The 23,200-nt window shown below is 41.4% G+C and overlaps 1 protein-coding gene across 1 annotated transcript in view; it reads right to left on the reverse strand.

Moving 5' to 3' along the window:
- The window catches only part of HCRTR2 (hypocretin receptor 2), a 34,817-nt gene extending 11,899 nt beyond the window's left edge, over window positions 1-22,918 (reverse strand). The window contains exons 1-3 of the mRNA XM_027809155.2: window positions 22,431-22,918; window positions 7,323-7,501; window positions 5,591-5,834 (exon numbers count right to left, since the gene is read on the reverse strand). Of these exons, the coding sequence (XP_027664956.2) occupies window positions 5,591-5,834; window positions 7,323-7,501; window positions 22,431-22,659 (652 nt within the window). The 5' untranslated portion in view covers window positions 22,660-22,918. The remainder of the gene's footprint in view (window positions 1-5,590; window positions 5,835-7,322; window positions 7,502-22,430) is intronic.
- Between the last annotated feature and the right edge of the window lie 282 nt (window positions 22,919-23,200).

Raw genomic sequence — 23,200 nt, forward strand, 5'->3', positions numbered from 1 at the left:
CTGTCAATGCCCCTGGGGGAGGCAGACCATTTGGAGCAGGTCTTTTATAATTTATAACCTGGGTTTGTGTATTGACTGATGATCTCAAACTTGGTTTTGCATTCCAGAAAATGCACCCTCACAGCAGTCCTGTCAAACACAGGAATAATAACATGCATGCTTCATAGGTGGAGAAATTAGGGAGAAACTGGAGTAACGTGACTTACTGGGATCACAGGAGGTCAGAGCTGAAAGTACATTCTTTCTGCTCAGAAGGAGGTGCCACCTGCCCCATCAACACTTTGCAGGCAACCAGGCCCCTTTCAGGTAGAAGGACGGTACATATTTAAAAGGCCATCTGGAGTTTATGGCTTCCAAATTAGCATTCCAAGTAAAGTGAAACATTAAATGAGCCTAGCTATCTACAAAGAACTGATGGACCAAGTTGGAGGAAGATCCTAACACTTGTCTTTGAAGTTTAGCCACCTGGAAAGTGCCAGCTGCTAAACATCAAAGGAAACCTACCCTTCCTCCACCCAGGGCAAAGCCCTTTGTAGAACGTTTCCCTAAGAAGCATGACTCTGTTTAGCTTCTCAAGCCAAAAAAAAGCTTTAAAGTTGTTTGACAATCACAGCAGCAAGAAGGAGGAAGGGCTGGTTTGGGATACCATTCATTTATCAAGTGAGTTCCAGGCTCCTTGAATGAGAAAATCAGTCAGTCTATGGTCCTGATGATATATCACCTGCCTGGCTGGGACTGCTGGACCTCTTACTGCCAAGCAGAAGAGGAGAAAAGTGTCTTTGCCTTCAATGGTCACATAATGGACTTCAGAATAGGCAGAGATCGTTCTTAGCTAGAGTAACAATCCCCTTAAGAAGAAATTAATGATTCTCACATCACTGGCAGCTATTTTACAGAAAAGAGAGAAGGGATGAAAAGCAAGCAGGTGGTCATGGGGATTGGACTGGAGTGAGACCCATGTTCCTACTCAGCACCAGTCATACCGTATGATAACTCACCTGATAGAGGATCACTACGCTAAAACAAGCCCCCTTCTGTCTGCTGCAGGGCTATTTTAAATTTTCCTAAAGCTTCCTTCTCAGCATTGTTTTCCAGTCCTGGACAGTTGTTCAATGAAGCAAGACTGAAACTCCAGCTTCTGGATTTTTGCCAGAATTTTACTACATTTGTGTAAATACATATATACATACATGTATACATATACATATACATACAAACTGAAAACAACCCAGACTCAAAAGGTTTTGATATATCTAGCAAATGAAAAATTCCCTTAAGCCATAGGTGCATAATGAAACTGGTACTTTTGACAGCTTCCCTAAGAATAGGGAGAAACAACAAGACTATCAAGTTTGTTGAGCCTTAGTAGAGAGTTCCCAGGTTGTCTAGTCTCAGGAAGATACCTGTGAGGTTTTGGAGTTACTAACATGAAGCAGCAATGCAGATATGAGAGTATACTTTAGAATAAAGCTTAATAAATAGGGATGTTAGGAAGTGGATGCCCATAGCAGAGAAAATTTGACCACACAACACAGTCCTTTCCAAACTATGTTCCTGTGTCAGAGTATTTATAGTTATCCAATACTAAAATTACATTTTCAAAGCTGATATATTATGCTTATCAATTTATGATAGCATCAAGCATAACTTTAGTATTAGCAATATTATTACTTCTTTCTGCATTAAAAAGTCCCACAAGTTTTTCCATAAATTCTGGACACTTGGATAAACAGGATGTATAAACCTTCCTGTAATAATGCAATTTCCAGCTATTTGTTTCCCATAATTAAGACAATATGGTTTTGTATTATTTTATGAGTAGTCTAAGAGGAAATGGAACACAAACTCTTCCCTTTGTTTCCATTCAACCATGCAGTTTTGGGAAAGGATTATCTCCATATTCTTTTTATCATTTCCAAAGGGGTTGGCTAATGCACTTTGGCTAACACTCGTTCTGCAAACAGCTCTAAGAAAATGCATTTAGCTTACTTGGACACATGGTGAACTCATTTTAATATATGTTTCTTTTATTTTGGCACTTTATCATCAAATTCAGCTCATAGCAATTACAGACTATTATGGAACTGTGGCCAACACTGGCTCCTTAAGTGAGTCTGCACAGGTCACATGTTGGAGCCTTCTGCATTCCCAAATAAAATATTGTTATTAGACAGTACTCGAAATGAAAAACCCTCGGCCTAGAGTTGGCAATGAATTTTATATTCAAGAATGCCAGAAGCAATTAAAAAGAAATTGAGCTCCATTTGCAGTCATTGGCAGCTCTCCAGCAGCATGCTTGAAATCTTACTAGTAAGGGTGGCCACTATTTGTTCACCATTAAGGACCCCAAGTGTCACAGTGCTGATCAGACCTTCCTTACAGACACTTGCCAGACGTGTATGGTTTTCAGCAGCTGGACCTAAGTCTGGGTAGGGTACAGTGCTGTCTCCTGCTTTGGCATCTCTGACATTTTCCTGGACATGGCTTACCATCAGTCCTCCATTGCACCTCATGTTTCAGTGACCCTGAGTTCCCAAAATTACAACAGACTTCCAAAACACTTTGGAAAGTATCATTTAGCACCCCCTTTTTGCAGTCCCAACCTTAACAATTCACAGTTTAACATCCTTGGGATCTACAGTGTACACGATGCTGTGCAAAGAATTCATTAGATATACCCTAATCTTAGACAGCATAAATTATATACAGTTCTAAACAAAAGAGCAAACACCCAAATATAAACCCTTTCCTCTAAACTGACTCTCCTATAGGATTCACTCTTGATCTCTTGAGAGTGTGCAATATCTACATCTCCACTTTCTCTTTGCAAATACAGTTTTCATAGGATAATGAATTTCTTTCTCCATCAACTTCCTCGTCGTTAGTTTTCTTTGACTAGTTTTCAATATTCCCCTAGTCAAAAAAGGGAAAACAAAATCCAACAAAAATGCAACTACTTTCTTTGAGAACATTAGCTCTTTACTCCTTCTGGCCTCAAGGCTCACCAGTCTTTTCAAACTGTTGCCCTGTTATCTGTGTCCTTTTGTTCTTCTTTTGGGGGCCTTTGTGATTTCAGTAGAAAAACTGCGTTTTCTATGCTTTGGCCCAACTCGATGTCCTTAAACACTTTCAATTGAATGGAAACTGTAGCTAATGACATTCTGTTCTCCATAGTCTGAAAGGGTTGTTAAGATCTAACTCTTTCCCTCTCTATTATATTTTATCCTCATTGATAATATATGGTTAATTCTACATTTGCAAAGTAATTCCATGATTTGAGCAATCTACTTGTAACTTAACACAAAGAAAGGTTCTTCTGTCAAGTTGCTATGATAAGCTATTATTAAAAAGTGGAGAGGATTATTTTTTATGGATAGCTGAAAGGCACCAGCAGAATAACTAGCAATAATGGTGCATTATCATTACAAGAATAATTCATTAAAAAGGCAGTAGGATAAAAATAGGATTGTTATCTTTCAGTGAAATGAAAAGCATCCCATTTCAGAAAACTAACGTATTTTTAAAACTAACGTATTTTTAATGTAAAATTATTTTCATTTAATGCTCAATATAAATTAAAAAAATAATAATAATTTTGGAGTGTTTGCACCTCATTTCTGAAGCCACACACAAAAAGAACTAAATCTATGAGCAAGTACTTGCCTTTGTTATAACCCTTTCTACTTCTCCAAACATGCAAGCAAAGGCTCACAGCATAACCTGAAGATCAATAGATTTCATTTTGGACAAATACACTTCATCAGAGTAGAGTCTTGCAAACATGTGGGAGTTTTTTTTCTTTTGTATAATGGGTGCTTCAGCTCAGACATATCTGTGGGCTGCAACTCCTTCAGTGCAGCACTGAACAACAGGCATTCTTTAAAATAGTTCCAAGGCTACTACAGACACAGTAGTTTGAAAGCAACACTTTCCTGTCAAGAATCAAAAAGTGACCAATGCAGATCTGTAAATTTTGAGATTGCATTCCCCGATGAAATGCTCTCCCAACTCCCTAATTAATAAACTACACCATTTTCATTTCCTAGATTGATGAAAAGAATCTTTGCTGCAGATCTAACCTTGAAGTGACAAAGGCGTGGATAATTAGTTCTGCAGCCAAAATGAGTGGACACAAATTGTACTTGGAGTGTATGCTGTGAAAGAAAAGTCACATAAATACTGCAGCATCCAGCAGCAGACGAGGATACAAAATTGTTCACAGATGAAGAAAGAACACTAGAAGTAAAGAGCAGATGTGTCCTCTCCAATGAAACAGCAAGGACAATAGTCATAGCTTAACAGAGGCTTCCTCTAACTTACAGACTTTGAGTGCAGCTGTGTCTGCAATGAATGCCAGCTAGCTAATAGCCACCTCTGTCCCCTTGCCTTGTCCCAGAGGACTAACAGGCATGAAGGAGCAAAAGAACAGGGAATGTGATAGCCAATGTCTTCTCATTAATCCCTGCGGAGGCCATTAGCAGAGGAGGAACTTCCAAAACAGCACATGGAAGAGCCCTCAGCAGTTCAAGCTGCTTAAGCTAATTTATCACACTAATTAAGTACAGGTGTTCAGTTGTATTTTATCTTAATTGTTTACAGAACTGGAATCTTCTTCTACAGAGACAGCTCTCAGAGAGAATCTGATTGGGTTTTAGTCTAACTCGAGGCTATTAAATAGGCACCTTTTAGTTATGTGTTTTGGCAAACTTGGCTCTATTTTCCTGTGTGTGAATATCGGTATTACCGATGGTCATTATATCCAGTGTCAGAGTCACAGCATGTAACTCACACGCTCTGTTAGCACTGGAGTTATGCCAAGGCCCACCGGAGTGGAGCCCTAACCATTCAGGTGGGTGGCTAACACCACTTGCTGTGAACAGAGACAAAAGAGAAGTAGTTACTCCCTGGCAACCCTTATGACTTCTTACAGCTGAATTCAAATACAGAACAAGGTAGATTCAAAGTTAATCTGGAAAGGCAGAATTACACTTCTTGGAAAGAATAATTTGTAACTGATTACGTTTACAAAGTTACTTAAATGATCTTGTCCATGACAAATTTCAAACTGTAGACTAACTCACTACCCCATATTGATGACATCTCTGTAAATTCTGAAATGACATTCAATTTGCATTGAAGTCGCAGGAGGTATCTGTAAAGACTAATCAAATATCAGCAACTAGCAAAAGCAATATATCAGGTAAACAGAAATTCTGTTCTTGTGTAGTTATTTCTTAAGGCTAAATACTTAAGTCTTCGTAAACCTGCAATGTCCATTGATCACAGACTTAAATAAGCATAAGTATTTAAGGGGTGGGAACATTTTTGCCCTCCGGGAAACATTAACACGGTCAAGACACAAGCCAGCCTCATTTATTTAAACTTGGTTTCAAATGTACTTTAAGGCTTAGCAATAGAAAAGAAAATAGGATTTCACAGTATTTGAAAAATGGTAGTTCTAAGAAAGCTTATATAATTAGGAACATTTTGTGATATGTTTATATAACTTGACTGCATATTGATATGTCCCAATATTTTTATTACTTTACAGCCGTACAAATTTAGTCTTTATGGTCAATGACACACTCACCTCCCCAATGCTCATCACACACTGTGAACAAGGTGGTTTTATTGGCTAATCCTGGGAACGCACTGCTGCACTCCATAACAATAGCCTGAGGAATCATTATGATGCAGGACACAATCCAGATAATTATAATGCTGTTCCTTGCTCGTTTGGCCGTGCTTTTAAACATCAAAGGGTGACAAATTGCATACCATCGATCCAAAGCAATGCAGCTGAGTGTTAGTACAGACACAGAGACTGAAACTGTCTAAAGAAAAGGAAATATTATGTAAATGTAAATGTCATTTTTTCAGAGCTTTAAAAATTATTTATTGTAAGTTTTTCCCAGAGTTCTAAAAATTATTTATATTTTCAACATAGTTAGGTCTTTATCTGCAATTATTAATTAGAATTTGTTCCCAGAAAAAGTCTTCTTTTAAAATCACTTCATACAGAATTACAACCGATATCCTTATCTCCTGTAGTCCCAGTAGAAACAGGACAATTCACAGTTTAGGGTGCTACCCAAACTGAGTAGGTGTGGCAGGGTCAGATTCTGAAAGAGCAAATTTATGCAACTTAGAATTTGCACAAATTTATCTGAAAAAGTACTTTGAAAACATTAGACAACTAATTAGATCTTTTTTTTTTCTCTGTAGAACAATTATATTTGTTTGTTTTCAATGTTGTATTTGGACACCAGTACCATCATTTTGCCTTTTCAGTTTTCGCAGGAACAATGGAAATTTGAGGTCTCATAAAAAAACCAAAAAAACTAACAACGATTATATTAAGGCAGATTAAGTCATTTTACCTTCCATTCAGTATAGGAAATAGCCTATCACTTTGGTTTTACTCTTTCCTTCTGTATACTAGGTGATCATTTCAGTTACTCTTCAGATTTTCTTCCACCAGAACAGAGGCTTTGAAAAAAAAATTCTGATTTGGATTGTATTGAGTAGGGGACATACGTGCTGCAGAACTGTTGCCTTTGACAATGTGGCTCTTCAGCCCTACAGGTATCTGCTGGAAACATAAACTGTGCTGAAGGCACAGAGCTGATCACCTGCATACATTCAGAGTTCTGCTTAATTCTTTTGATTTATAATGACTGAAAGGCCAAGCAGTTGTCATTCTAGTATGCCCAGCCAGTTCATCCAACCAGGTGTTCTTGGAAAAGGTATTTCTCAATCATTCTGATGCAAATGTTCTCATAATTAAGTCCACTGGTAAATGAGTGGTGGCAATTATTGCTTAAGGCAGGCAATCTGATTGGTTCCCAGTGAACCTGGGTACTTTGATTATTACTAAAGAACACACAGTATGTCACTAAACACATATGAAAGCCCAGACTCTCTTCAGAAGCTTGGATTCTCTGTCCTGGACACTTGTGTAGCTGCTTAGGCTCACATGCACCTAGAGAATAAATGACTGCAACTCTATTTACAGACATTTTTATTGCTTTAAGTCCCTTCTGAATTATTAAGAAAGATCACAAAAAGTGAAGAGCATCAGACAAATGTTCCAGAAAGTGTATTGCCCAAGTCTAACAAGCACATGGATCAAGAACAATGTTTATTAAGCATAAACATTTTCACAAGTGGAATAGTCCTTTAATCGTCAGCATGTGCCCTGAAATATCTATTTCAGTAGCTGGGATAGACTTCTGTAAGATTAGCACTATTAGGAAGATACTATTGTTCTTTCTCTTTTTCATAACATGGGTAATGTGTACACAAACACAGTAAAATAATACCTGTAAGTAGGGAATCACTTTGCAGAGGGGCTGCCCAAAGAACCATGTTTCCGTGATGTCCACTACTAAAGTTGCTGGAAGACAAGTAATTGTGACCAGAATGTCAGCCAGAGAAAGATTCACTATGAAATAGTTGGTAACTGTCCGCATGTGATGATTCTTCCACACTGCAATGCAAACTGAATTTGGAAAGACAAGTTACTGAAATGGAAATGACTTAGGGAATGCTTCAACAGGAAAACACACAGCTTTGCAGAATTAAGGAAATGCTCATGTCCTCTGTTTAGCACAGAATATTTGAATATGTAGTTCAGTGTATGAACCATGTGTTTTCTTTTAGAGTGGGAACAAGAGGGTACGTGTAGAGAGAATCTTAGTACACAAAGAATAGTTCTCCATAGACCATAGCATGGGAAATAATCTGATATGTAAAGCAGCTTACTCTCCTGATAGTTTACCTTCACTAACTATTCACATAACTTTCTTCATGTCTAGTTTAATCCATTGGCTCTAGTCTATGGCAATACACATCTACATTTGTAAAAGGTTACCTTTTTTGTATGATAGCATCATGCTTATTTCAAATTGCTACCACACGTGTTCTTGTAAACCGTACCAAGACAACATCATTTTATAAAATATTTTGCTGTGCATAAAGTATCTATTGCATCTGCAGAGATTCTGTAACAGTTGTCTGGGTAACTGTGGTTTGAAGTAAGTAAATAAAAGTAATATTTGCAGTATTAAGTGCTACGCGTTTTAAAGGTAGTATATTTTTAATGGTGATTACTGTGATCAAAAGCAGGATTTAGCAGACGCTTTACAAGATCAGCCTTTAAAGTTTGTTTTGTATCTTTTCATTTCCCTCTTTCAATTTGAAAGGCTTTTAGAAATGAGGCAAATCAGTCCTTTAAGATGGTTGCACTAAATTTATAAGCTAATACATTAAAAATGCCAAAATTGAGTCTGAGAAACTAGCCTAAAAATAAGGGGTTTACTAACTTTGGAAGTAAAACCCTGAGAGATTGTAGCAATAAATAGCTTTTGAATGTTTTAGATTCAGCCACCAAAAGCTCTTTAAAAACTGATGCACAAAATTTTCCAGAAACACCACCATACTTTTTGTAAGAAAACAGTACAAATCACTGTACATCAAAGGTTCTTCTCCTGTAAACAATAACTCATCCATCATGCAAATCTGGATGAGGAATCAAAGTCTCCTTAATCTGTCAGGATATAGCACTATACTTAATTTAGATACATTAAACAGATCACAGAATGCTGAAGAATAGAGTTAGAAAGGTCCTCAAGAGGTTGTCCAAATCTAAAATGGAATCAGCTAGAGTTAAGCCATTCTGTTATTAAACTAGTGAAAGCAGCTGGAAAAAAAACACACAGACTTTAAGGCACATAAGCTCTTGAGATCAGATGCTTCTTTAGATCGTAAGAAGGATGGTGTGCTGAAAGCTTGTGCCCATCTTCCAGCTGCATCAGTCGATCTAATAAAATATATTACTTCATTCCACAATTCTTGTCTCGTTTAAGTCTTTAGACCAACACAACCGCAGAAAGACTACCACTAAGCCATCACTGGCAAGTTTACATTCTAAAATCTGTTACATTTGAAGATATCATGCCTCTCTTAAATGTGCTGCAGTTTAACTCTCTTCCCTGTTAAAAAAAGAAAAATCTTCTAATGTCTAATCGACTTCTCTTTTGCTGCTATTTATATCACTGTTTTTCCTGCACACACACAGGAATGAAGAGTTTTTTTCCGTGCAGCAATGTTTCACATATGTAAAGATTGGTGTTACACCTTTCCTCAGTTTTCTTTTCAGACTGTACAACTTCAGAACTCTTTTATCTTTTACTCCCAGTCATTTGTAGAACCTCTGCAACTATCCCTGTTGCTGTTCTCAGGACACTCTTCAGGCTGGATTGCGTCTTTGTGGTCAGAATGCTGTGACCAAAATCAGCGGGATACTCATACAAGACCTTACTAGAGCTTTAGCATAAGCTGAAATTATAGCACTTCTTCATGACGGCTATGTTTAGACATTTAGGGGTAATCTAGGCCAGGACGTAATTAAGAAAGAGGGAAAGGCTAGGTGGCCTTCAGTTCCTCTAAGAGGAGGTGATTTTATCAACTACCTTTTTAGGATATAGGCTGCCAAGTTTCATCTATAACCCCTGCTGTGCCACAACAGATGCTCTTCATAACTTCTAATGTGTTGCAGATATGGTTCCAGATTCTATACCTCATATAAATTTAATATTTGTTATATATCCATCATGCTTTTCTAAATGCAAGTTAAAACCCCTCTGCAAAACTCTTTGCTGTTCCTGTACTGGTTTTGGAGGAAATCTCCCACAGTATCCATTTCTTCTATTGTTTTCTTCCTGAATATAGAATTTCAAGTTCTCTTAGCTGTGGCTGCAGATATCTGAAAGGCAAGGCTTATAAATCAAAAGCTTAAAGGAAACATCATATTAATTGTATTTTCTTCCCATTTGGATGATTTAAGTTACCTAATAAGGTAATTATTTCTATAGAATTGCATGATAATTACAACACAACTATCCAGAGCTTTATTACTCTCACTTGGTGCATGGGATTACTACAGTTAAAACTCTGACAACGCAGAGGCAGCACTTAACAGGGAAAATAACACACTGGCGCCCCTCTGGTGTGTTGTTCACAGTTGGAAATGCAATGCTGGGGAAAAAAAACCTGTAAACACCATTTTGCTTTCAATAATTGTAATACTTGACACTAAAAATTTGAAGATTTTGCCATTTACTTATGGTTTGTTCTTTGTCTTGAGTGCAATTCATATTCAAAGTATGGTCCTGTCTTATACTTAGGCTAAAGCTGATATTAAGTGGGAATGTTTTTCTGTACTTTTATCAATAGGCAAAGTTACATAAAATGCTGTTTTAAAAGTTCAGGGTTTAGCTACTTTGTTATCATGCTATGGTTTCAACAGTCCCACATTCTACACGATTTGGACAACTGCATTGTTTTCAGCCAAGGATATCAGTGCCTAAAGGTGCAAGGTTTAAGTAGATATGTACGCTCTTTGACAAGGACTATTCTTATTCCTGTGCTGACCTGTCCGGGGAAACATAAATATTATTTCTGGTAAAACAAATCCATTAAGTTAACAAATGTGAGGTCAATCTCATTGGCAGCAAACTGTATCAGAAATGAATTCATAGCATTTTGCATGTTGTGTTCAAAGCTTTCTATAAGTATGAGCAAATGAAACCTCATGATACCCCAGAGAGCTAAGAAAGTATTATCATTTCCATCTTTGACACAAAGAAAGTGAAGTGCAGAACAGAAGTTGCTAAAGGCCACACAGTAAATCAGACACAGAATAAGAAACTTGGACTCCTAATTCCCAGCTCTACACTAAGGCTTCCAGATCACACTGGCTTAACACAGATGGAATTTAGATGAACTCTGGTACCTCTATTCCTTAGAGAAATGTAAAAGACTATGCCCCTTGCTACTCAGAGAGTAACAATATGCAGGAAAACCAAGGTACAGAAAGTAGCTTTAAATTCCTTTGAATTCTAATCTATGGGGCAAGAGGCACCTGAAAGGTGGAAAAAATAATAATTTACAAGCATAGATAGGCAAGATAATTTGTTACTTTAAATTTCTCTGTTTATGCTTATGTGTTTTGCCTTTTGACCTCATCTGTTCCTTGCAGCATAGCCCATTTTCCCTTCTTTGTAAGGCACACAGCACAAGGGCATCTTAATTAGCACATACTATCATAATCAAGTATCCCAGAAACTTATTCCATAAATGTATACAAAAAACGAGTTTGTGTAAAAAAGCTTTTCAAGAGAAAGTATTTTGAAAAGCAGTCAGCTTTCTCCCCTGCTCATTGCCCTCTGCTGGGTGCAGTGGTGTTTTCAGTCTGCACAAGCATTGGTAACGTTTTCTTCCAGTGCAACGCTAAACTGAGCTGTGAGAATTTGCTTCAAGTTATTTGAATAGGGCAGAATGGTATAAATGACAGGAAGTTAGTTCAATGTATTCTTTTCAGACTCGGTTTCTTTCTGATTCTACTACAGTACGAGGTTATTCAGTAGTCTTAGACAATAGCTTAATTGATATACCAGTGATCTAGCAGATCGAGAAAGACGCTCTAGCCTGTGTTCAAAAATTATTGTCTTACAGGCATGCAAAATAGTTTGACTATGCCACTGAATATATTATAACTAGTTAAGTCTCACAACGCAAGAATTTTGTATACTTTCCACTCTTTCTCCTTGCGAATACATTTTCACCTCCGGCAGTTCTATAGAGTAGTGGAGGCACTCAACTCCCGTATAAACCCTAAAGAAACATCCTAGAGAAAGGAAGCTACATGGAGTGGGAAATGCCATCTGCCTACCCAGAGCAAAAGAGCAGAGCTGTGGCTTTCCACTCAGCTTGGAAAAGAGAAGAAAGAATGAGAAAGGTAGTAAAGATTCCTAACCGGGAGTGTGTTTTACCAAAAAATCATAAAATAGATAATGCCAGCATCAGCCTTCCTAAAAAACCTGCGAGACAACACAGAGTTAACAGGATACCAGTTTAGTAAGGGCACAATGTAGTGCACCAAACTGGGTTCTTCAGACCTCCATCGAAAATCTATGAAATAGCAAAAATAACTCTGAATAAAATCTGTTTAACATTATATGCAAATCTTTAATGCAAATTTTGATGTTCCCAGCTATAAATGAGAATGAGGAAGAAAGTGGAGAAAATGGTATTAACAAAGGCATTGAAGAAAAGAGAATCAAAATTAAACAAAACAAAAAAAAAAAGGTGGGACAGAAATGTAACCCAAGATGTGCTCTTACTGTGCAGTTTTCCTGGCTGCCAGAACTCTACTGGAACCCAATTACCTGCCCAGTGTATTTTATTATTTTCCCTATTTTTGCTTTTATTTTATAAAACCACTCAAAGTTACAGTTAATAATTGCAAATGAAAACATGCAGGCCCGCTTTCACAAAAAGCAGCTATTTTTCTAACGGTTATTGAGTAATCCGACTCTCACAACTCCTTCATCTCACCCCTGGTGCTTGCATTTTCTTCCGCCAGAATCGAGAAGAGCTTCAAGCAAAACGATAGTTGTTCCAAGCTCTGCCACACAGCGTCAGTGGAGGCTCGGAAACCAGCTTGAATTGCCAGGCTGACTGCTCGGGAAAACTCCCGGAGACTTTCCCCAAGCCAGGACAGGTCTGCGATTATGAAGCCTGTTTCAGAGCCCATCCTCCAAAAGTTCACCATCTCCCACCCCCAAAAAAGTCCCCCAGGCAACCCTCAGCAAGGAATAAACGTAACAAACCCAAATCAAAGGTAAGATTTAAGACAGGTGCTTACTAAAGGCTATCAAGAAAGCTTCATATACCTCATTATATTCCTGAAGACAAAACCCCCCTTCTTTTATAGGACAATATAGCGAGTTTGGTGCTTTTCATGTACAAATATAATCCCTGTTGGTTTAGTGTCCTGAGGCATTTTAATTAGAGACTGTAATGGCGTTTATTCAATTAGCATAGCTCATTGTATCTCAAGCTGAATGGGAAAACAATACAAAGGCTCCAGCTGGTACAAAATGCAGCTGGCTGCCTCCTGGAAGATTTATGCTGTCTTGAGCATATTAAACATTGTGCTGCAGTCCTTCTGCTGGTGGGCTGCTGGTTCAGCTGGCAATTTGTTTTCTATATGTCAACCCTAAATCATTTCCCTAACACTCCAGAAGTCTTGTCAATCTCGTATTCAATGGGTTATCTTCTAGTGTAACTTCTTGGCCAAAATTGAAACATCATTTCCATAACCAGCAATACCTGAGATTTATTTATATAAATGAATGACTCTACCTCTTATCTCATTTCTGGTGAACAATAAATCCCAGGTGGATGTAAACAAAGAATTATCATTTTTCATACTAAACTTCAATGATTTTATTTTGCTTTGGTATCACACTTGATGGACTAAAATATCATAATATGTCCAACCAGCAGTCATTTGGAAGAGATGTAGTGACTATAAGCACTGGTCATCAACATTTCCAAACACATGAGGCAGAAAGGTTCTAAAGAGCTCTCTACTCCTTTGCAATATCTTACAATCAGTGATAAAAAGAGGTGTTAAACAGATTTGAGTTACAGATTACTTATTCTCTACCTCCTACCCCCACAAAAAAAATTGTTTCCACCTGGCAATTAATTGGTTCTCCATATGACATTTTCCCCCCTTGTTCTTTTGTGGTGATGACATTACCTACTGCAAATGAAGGTCTGGGTGGTGGGGTGGTGAGATACACAACCCTGTTGAAAGAAAGGCTGAGTAGATAGGCTACCAAATGGGATCCTGGAGAGCTAGACTCCCTGCGGAAAGACTGAATCAATGCATACTGTTGGAAGGAAAAATGCTGTCATTGAAACTACTTTCATTATGAACGATTCCCAATTGAGGATTCTTCTGCTTTAACTTAGGAGTTTAAAAATTCAGTGCCTAAGAGTAAGCTTATTTGTTTTAGGAAGGCTTTCCATAAGTCTTTCAATAACTTTATTGATGATCTTGATTAAGGCATGAGAAGCACTTTAACTAAATTGCAGAGGAAATTTAATTAGGGTTTTTTGAATCCAGCAGCGACAACAAAAGGTCTAAAACAAAGTGATCCCTTCTGTCAATAGGAAGATGGTATCTGCTTCCTAGGCTGTCCATCTCTTACTATTAAGCTGTAGACCTACCTGTTACTTCATTTTTTACAAACTAATCTTATCTGAAAAAAAAATGGAGTTCAACGTAAGACCAGGTTTATGTTGAAAAAGTAATAGAAAGAATGACAGAAAGAAAAGACACTTTTAATACAATGCTTATTATAAAGAAAATACTGAAAAAAATCCTGCAGCTGGTAACAATGCCCAGCAGATAAGAATTGTCCTTGAATAGCGATGCAACAGCTGCAAAGATGGACAATATTCTGCACTGCACACACAAACAAATTACATAGCCTGCCAGTGAGGTGATAAGCTCCTCATCAACAGGACACAGTAGGCATGTCAACAGATTTGAAGAAAATCACAGAAGCATGACAAAAGGAGCAGGTAGTTAGGTCATGCTCCCTATGTAGCACACATAAAAAAGTATGTATGTGTAGGTTCACTTTTTTCTAGTAAAACTCTAGGAAAAATACTGAAACTGTAAGAAATACAGCTGAATGATATTGAGCATATGAAATCTTAAAGTATTTTGTTGAATATCCAGATTCATTGAAATGTCCTAATGGAGAACTGTCTCTCATAAATGACAATGAGAGTCTACATAAAAAAAAACCCAGATAGCAACTAGTTTGCTTTCAGCAATGTATTTTCTGTTATGTTTTCTAGCTACCAAGTGCTGTATTGTACTCAGGCTTTTAAAAGGACATATGAGATGGGGGTTGGGGGTTATTCATGTTCTCCAGCCCACTTCTACATTTTATGTACTGCCTTATTATTATGGCACTAGAGAAGAATACAAGAACTAAATTCTGCTTGCTGGAAGCTTATTTCTACAAATCACAACGGGAATAATAGCACAACCATCCAATTGGCATAAGATTAATTTACTAACTCTGTCACATGATGTAATCTTAGGCAATTAAGAATCTAACGGCAATAGGAGTTACTACCAGATGATCAGCTATGCTTTAAAAACAGACTGCCCAAAATGCCTGGTGTGGTCAGCTCTGGAGGAAGTAAAAGGTAGCATCACACAGTTTTCTTGAGGTAACTGTACTGACTAACACAGACAGATTTGTTTTAAATTGTCCCACCACAGACACACACACAAATCATTACAGGTATTAACTGGCAACCCCGGTTATCTCTGCAGAGCTGGCCATACTGAATGACCAGGTATTTCATAATCATGTTCAATATCCTTATTTTTTCTATAAAAAACCCTACAAAATCCTTACACACACGTCATGTTAGAGATGGAAGGACCATAAATACAGATGTCACACTGCACATGACACTACAGTAAAGATTTCACACTTCACTAGGACTCCATTTAAACCTGTGTGACTCATTAAAATCAAAGTGTGTTTCACAGCTGAAAAGCTGTGCAACTTTGAAACAATATGCTTCAAAAAGCATCTGTCAGTCAGTGTAAAATGAAGGTACATTAGGAAAAATCTTTCCATGTCCATGTCTGTTTCTAATGTAGATGTAAGAATGCCTTTTCTTTAGGCTATATAAAGAAAATACAATTTACTATGCTAGTGAGATGCTATAGCAAATATCTTGCATAGCATACAACTTCTGAATCCATATAATGAATCTACATTGCCGATATAAAATTCCCCAAATTTGGCTAAAATCCTTGCAGTCTTACTGTGCTGAGAATCAGGAGACAGAGCACAGTTCTGTTAGGGCTGAGTGTGCCCCCAGGCTCTGCAGCTTCTGTCCCCTGCCCAGGGTCTAGCTGCTGGCACTGGAGGCCAGCTCTGGTATGGGGCAGCATGTAAGCTGGAATCAGGCTGCTGGGAATAGAGCTTTTGGAGAAAGATGAGAGACACCTCTTTTTGGGGTCACCTCTGCCTGGGAGCTGCATTTAAGCTCAGGCTCTCACACTTAGCTCAAGCAAAGGCCAAGCTGCAAGTATGCATATGCCTTGCTGATACTGATTGTAATCCTCACTCACTGACTTGATTTTCTGACTTAATCTCAGACCTGCTTCACCGCTATGGACTTGTCTGGCAATTGCTGGGAGGTGACTGAACCCTGGTAAACATCACCAGACCTACCATGCTCTCAGGGACTGTGGGACTGTGTTGGTGAGTACAATGCCTTGTCAATCTTGCTGCTGCCCTCAGCTCCTGGCTCTCCTTCCCCTGGGGAACAGTCCATTCTAGCTCTTCTCTGACAAATTCCACTTGTGAGACGTATAGTAAGCAAATCAGCTGCTAATGTCAAAAAGAAAAAAAAAAAAAAAAGGTTTCACTTAACATGCAACATAGATAATAAACAACACTTTAGAAACAAAGAAGCATTCTAAAACCTTCCAATTTTTGGAAAGATAGTGAATTAAAGCAAGAAGTGACAACAGCTTTCATTTTATTTGGTAATACCCCAAAGACTGTCTGAAGAGTACTTCGCTGACCTAAGGGAAAGAAGTGTTAGTCTCTGCTCAGCTATTGGTGGACAGGGCTTTATTGTTTTTAGTGGTCTTGGAGTTGTGCAGCTGCTGAATAGCTCTGCTGAGTTACTTTCCTTCTTCCATAGATAGATGATTCTTTCCAAATACTACTCATGATGCAAAATTAATACTAGGCAGTATATCCTGCCACCATCAAGGATGCACCTGTTTTGGGTCTAAATAGCAGAGCTGGTCTTCAGAACTATCAGTCTAACAGCTTTGATAATGTATAAAATTAAATGGGATAACTTCTTTAAAAGTTTCACGTTTAGGAGTACATCTTGAAAGTAAAATGAAACAAAACCAAAACCAGCAACAGTAAAGTTTGCTATTTGCTCCTAGATAATATATCAAATACATACTGGTGTGCTTTCCCTTGCCCCCCACCCCCACCCCATAACATTCTGCATTGCAAGGGAATTCTGACTAACTGATGACAGTACTTCTGCAGGAGCTGCCTAATAGTCAGCCTTTAAGTCAAAGTTTATGATAGATCAGATGAGAGATATTTTATCAGCAGTGCTATCAACAGAAGAAAGGAAGAAAACTGGATGGCAGAGGAGTCCTAAATTCTTAGTTTCCAAAATGCACATGTAGTATCAGAAGTAGGAAAAATAACACAATCACAACTAGTTACAAATTAAACAAGAGTATGAGACTCCATATGGAAAGGAATATATTTTTTCTCTTTCAATAATGGGTTTTGACCCCTCAGACCGAGCACTTTTCCACTTGTTCAGATTCCAGTCCTCCTCCTTTACCATCAAATGAGCTCACAGCAGAACTATTATCCTTTGGAATGATGTTAGAATACAAGTAGCCAAACTGCTGATTATTTTACTCTGACTGAAAAAAATACTAGCCAAGGATGCTCTTTTTTGTTCAACTATAAGGGCAGCCTCCAGGCAGATGCAACTGTCCTTTCTTTTAGAAGAACTCAAATGGAAGTCAACAGAATTTGTATTAGCATTCATGACATCAAACTTCTCTTGCAGCTCACCTTCTGTCTTGGGCATTGCCCTTTTTCAGATTTGGGTTCAACAGGACCACACGATTTACACTGGGCAGAATTGCTTTTTGACATAAGGAATGGTAAAGGAAAGTAGAGCTGTCCCCTCTCTGGACTCTCTGGTCAGAAAGCATATAAAGTGGAACTAGTTACACATCTGGAGATAAGAATGTAGAAAGAAGAGGGTATAATTTCAAATCAGCTTCAGTTTTAATGCTTTTCTGCTTTCTATGTCTCTCACAAGGATGTGCGTGACTCTTGCCAGTAATCTCCATATTATGGAAGCACTAATGTACTTCAGTTGATACTTGATTTCTTATATAAATCGAGCTCATACATTCTATATCTTAGGTAGATGAAATTCATAAATATTGTTTAATTTCCTATGTGGTATCTTTTTAAAAATGATAAAGCCACTCTTGTTATTATTCATCCAACAGATAATGGTGGTTCTCATGCTGATATTACAACATTAAAGCCCTTTCAGTGCCAGATTCCCCAAGTAATCTGGATATAAATGTGATTCAATGAAACATGCCTCATCTATGGCAATCAGATAGGATTCATGATGATGATGGCATGATTTAAGAGAATACATGACTCCTCATCCGATTCTACCAACACATGCATCTACGGCTAGACCTCAGTATTCACCAGACACCTTAAAAATGATAATAAAGCAGCATTTGAGACAGTTGCCTATTGATAGGCATTCACCAGAACTCTGGAGTTAGAACTATACACAAACCTTTTATTTTCCAGCCCTAAAAAAATGAAACTACAACAAGTAAAAATCAAATGATGCTGTTGAGCTCTATGAGTCAGGCTTTGAACTCTTTGAGGAAAGGACCACAGTTAGGTTTTGTACAGATCTCAGCATGACAAGCAGTTACTATAAAATAGAGAATAAATAGAAGAGCTATCCTGAAAGGAGTAACTCTGTATCAATTAAATTTGGTTTCATTCTGAGTTGGAAAGAAAAGCAAGTGTCACCAAGTTGCATGAGTAAAGAAAGTTTCTAAAATATCTCACTGATGTCCTGCATGGTTTCTTAGCCTTGGAAGCCAGCAGTGCTGAGGACTTTCAAGCTGGGTGCTGGCAGGTTGTGTGTTCTAAGTATCTCAGCTCCTGCCAGCTCTGGGGAGGGATGCCAAGAGGCCCAGGAGCCCAGCGGTGGGACAGCAGAAGCCTGCTTGTTCTGCCTTCAGTCTTTGATCCAACCAAATGATCTCTGCTGTACATTTTGATTTTGATGAACACGTTTCCTGAAGGAAACCATTTCATTAGGAAAGTTCTGACCCATGCAAATGAATAACTTAAATGAGGACTATTCCCATTCTTTACCTGTATAAATAGAGTTAAATGTATGTAGTTGTACATTACTTATTAATCCCTTGTGGTCTTATTGCTGCAACTGATTACTGTGGAATGATGAAGTCAGTAACCAGATACCTCTGTACATCCTAAAAATATCTTTCCTTCTTTATCTAGTTTTCTATTTTCAATCAATGTTCTCAATGCAAAGTTTTCAGATAAAGTCAAACACAGTCAACATACATTCTCCATTAAGAAGCCCTGTTTTGCACTAGGTGTGCAAAGTTGCAAGAGTTTCGTTGCTCTGCAGGGGTAAAGAAATCTTGTGGTGCAAAACAGAGAGTCCTTACACTCAGCACCTATTCTGCTTCTAGTGATAAATAGCAACTTGAATGCAGAACAAAACCTGACAAAGCATACTGATGTTATCACCCAGATTTCAGATTCTCTGATTGTTCATGTAAATATGTCCTAAAAATGTCTTAAACCCTGTTTCTTCTCAGTGACTTGCACTGGCATCTCTAGTGACCAGCTAATGTGGGCACACATGAGAGTCATTGACATGGAGCACTCAAATGCAATAATGAAACTTCCATTCAAATGCAGAGGCTTGCTAATGGTTTTCATTTTGACTGGTTTGTGCAGCAGCTCGGACAGTGTGTGTCAACTCTGCTAATTAAACTGAAAGCTAAATAGCAATGCAGACCTTGTTATGTGCTACTATAAGTAGAATTCCTGCTGTGCAGCTCACTCAAGAGCCCAGTAGATGTCAATCAAATTCAAGCTTCTGATTCTACCCTTGGTTGTTAATTAACTGTCAGAATGCTTCAGTCTATTACTAATATCTGAGGGATGTGCTGTGCCTTCCACTTGTACAGATGTTATTGCTGGGACACAATGAGTCTCTTAATCCCATGTGAATGCACAAATCAAAAGAAGAGGTAGAAATATAATTTTCAGTACCATATAGGGAAGGGAAGGGTCTTTTCTGATTACTTAATTACTATTTGAATAGGACATGGAAAAAATAGAACAAAAGCATTGACTTCACATGCCACATGAGGCCAGCAGCACTCGTCAAACGTAAGCAGAGGAACACACTCCATCATTAAGGATGGTACCATAAAGCACTATTACCCACTAAACTCTCTTTAGAATCACTTCTGCTCTGCTTCGAGAAGGTGCATGACTAAATCCCAGATTAACCTTGAATATACATTTTTCAAGCAGGAGAAATCAGCTTCTCAGAGACTTCAACCTGTGCACTGTTCTGTATCAGATTTTCACTTGCAGTCAAGGTTTCACAAAAATGTCTTTGGAAAGAGCATTAGACCACATCCATTTCTCTCCTCAAAATCATGTGAGCCTGCATCAGTGCAGTATGAGCTTTCCTGCATAAAGATGAGACAGTGTTCAGCTAACGAGCACCTGTACCTGGCAGATCCCACGAACAATTTGCCCTTACACAGAAGCATCAGATCTGGGTGAGGTCCTTGTAATGCACAAAGACAGTTTAAAAAGCAAACTGCTTGAGCAGAAGCAGCCCAATAAAAGGAAAGGTGGGTGGACAGCAAAATGCCAGCTTCCATCCCAAGCAAAAAGATAACGTACACAAATGCCAGGGAGGAACAGCTCCACATCAGCACTGATACAAGCTCTATTTGCAAGTGCACAGAGGGGAAAGCTTTTCTCGTCCTGGCTTCTGGGGGGAGGGGGGGGGGGGAAAGTGTAAACAGGGTGACAGTTCCTATAGCTGAAGATTTGACCTTGAATCTTTAAAAGCGAGAGGACAGCTTTTTTATTGAACGGGTGGAGGCAAATACAGGTAGCTTTCCTAAAACAGTCTTCGCTCAAAATCAGAACGAAGGACAGTTTTCTTCCTAAAGTACAGCCTCTTTGCCCGAGCTCCCATTATCTTTACACTGCCTGTCAACCTGGCTGCTCAACCGAGCAAACATGCTCAGGCTTCTGAATAGCTCTAACATAATCTCTTTGGCTGAAAATTCACTGGTTTCGCCAACATGCATACTGGATGTTTACAGGCAGTTAGCGCACCATTCCAGAAAAAAAAAAAAAAATAAAAAAAATAGTATCACCAGTCCGTTGAAAGAAAAAAAAAAATAAAAAAAACCTTGCAAAATTTTGCCTTTGGCTGCAGTCTTATTTGCATCTTGCCTCGGGGAGGCTGGAGAGCTTGCACATGACAGCACTGACGCGCATAAGCGCTTCTGAAAAACATGAATGAAAGACCCGTATGGCGGGGCCGGGCGCGCTGCCGCGCTGCGCCGTTCATGAAAACGCCACTGATGGGAATGAATGCAAATGGCCGTGGCTCCAGCCGAGGGGGTTCTCACGGCGCAAGCGGCTGCCGGCGGTCACACCGCCTTCGTGCTCATTCATAAACGCACAACTGACGAGGACCAGCGCCTGCTCCGCTCACCTGGCCGCCGGCGAACGCGAAGGGCACGGCCGAGGGAGGGAGCAGGGGCCGCCGCGGGCGCGGTCCCCGTGGACACGCGTATGCGGCCACCCCGCAGCCAGCGGCCGGGCCGGGCCGGGCCGCCGCGCTCCGCTCCCCGGCGCCTCCTCCCACCGCGGGGAGGCGATCCCCGGGACGCGGGGCCGCGCTCGGCGGGGGGCGAAGGGGAGCGGCTCCCCTCGGGAGGGAGAGAGGCAGGGCGGGCCGGGGCGGGGCGGGCTCCCGGCGGCCAGACCCCGCTCGTCGCTCCCGCACACCGCCCCCGCCTGCTGCAGTAACCGCTCCAGCACACCGCCGCCCCTGCCCTCGGCCCCTCGCCGCGCGAGGGTCGCCCGCCGCCGCTCCCGCCAGGCAGCCCCACCCCCGCCCGCCGCCTCTTTCACGGATGAATGGGAGCGGGGCGGGGGCGGGCTCCCGGGCGCCGCCTCCCCTCGCTCCCTCAATGGGAGCCGGCAGGGCGCCGCCCCGGCCCCGGCCCCGGCCCCGGCCCCGCGCGCCTCGCCAGCGCGGCCGTTACGCCGCCGAGGCGCGAGCTGCGCACCGCGCGCCTGCCCCGCGCCGCCGGCTGCTGCGGGGAGCGGCCGCCGGTGCCCCGCGCGGGGAGGGCGCCGTCCCGCGTCCGTTACCCCGCGCCCCGCCCGCGCCCCCATCTCCGTCCCTCGGGAAGGGCCGCGCGGTTGCTGCTCCCAGCGCGGCGCCGGGCTCCACCGGGCGGGCTGGGGCTGCGAGAGCGGGCAGCAGCCCCCCGGGCGGGCTGGGAGGCGGAGGCGCCGGCGGGGCGCGTTCAGCACCCCGGCCTGGCGGACAGGGACGGGAGCCGCCGGCAGAGCCCGGCCCCCCGCCGCCGGCCGCCGCCGGTGCGCTCCGCCGGCCCCGCTCCGCCGGCCCGACCCAGCGGCGAGCGCCCGCCGCCGCAGCCCCTCGCCAGCGCAGGGGGAGCGGTACCCAACGGCCCCTCCCGCGCCCCGCGCGGTATTAACTGTCCCCCGCGGCTAGGGACACCCACCGTTCCAGCGGGAGAAGCGAAACCCACCCCCCGTTTGCAGCCGCCATCCGTGCAAACCCCACCTCGGCAAGGGGGAACGGGAAGTTTGGGGGGCGCGACTCACCCAGGACGTTCCCGATGAGCGCCACGATGAAGACGACGATGTAGCCGGCGATCAGCGCCCATTCGTACTCCTTGGGATGCAAATACTCCTTCCAGAGGTACCGCAGGAACTCTTCGTCGTCGTAGTCGGAGGAAGGGGTTAAAAGAGCCTCCCGCGTTTCGTTTAGCTCCGTCCCGGTCGTCCAGTTCCTGCACGGAGGGGAACCATCCTCGGGTTGAATCCCGGACATCGCTGGTGGTTGGTCCGGGGGCTGGGAAAAAAACCCACCCAACAGCCAGACCCTCTCAGAGCATCCGAGCTTTCTCCCGCCCGTCCATCGAGGCTTGTGGCTGCCAGCGCGAAAAGCGGGGTGTGGGGAGAAAAATGACGCGGGAACTTACGGGAGCCAATGCGGGAACAGGCTGGGGCTCCGCGTCGTCCCCAACCCGCCCTGAGCAGCCTTTTTCCCCTGGCCGGCCGGGAAAAAAGCTGGCCAGGGTGGGTTGCGTGCCTCGGATGCCGGGCTGCACCTGCCCTCGCTGGAAAAGTCACGTCCGCTTCGGATCCATACCCCCTCCCTCCCCCCGCCCCGATCTCCAGCCCCGTGCTTCTCCCCCAGTCCTGCTCCCAGCTAGCCCACCCCTCTTCCGAATCCGGTTCCCTTCAGTTTCCCACCCTCTCTCGCACAGACACTTCTCTTTAGACCTTTCTACGTTAGATACCACATATATTAAAGGTATTTGTAGATTAAAGGCAGCGGAAGGCTGCTGTGGAACGAAGCACCGGGTGGA

This window comes from Falco cherrug, chromosome 6, assembly GCF_023634085.1.
Source record: "Falco cherrug isolate bFalChe1 chromosome 6, bFalChe1.pri, whole genome shotgun sequence".
Lineage (NCBI taxonomy): Eukaryota > Metazoa > Chordata > Aves > Falconiformes > Falconidae > Falco > Falco cherrug.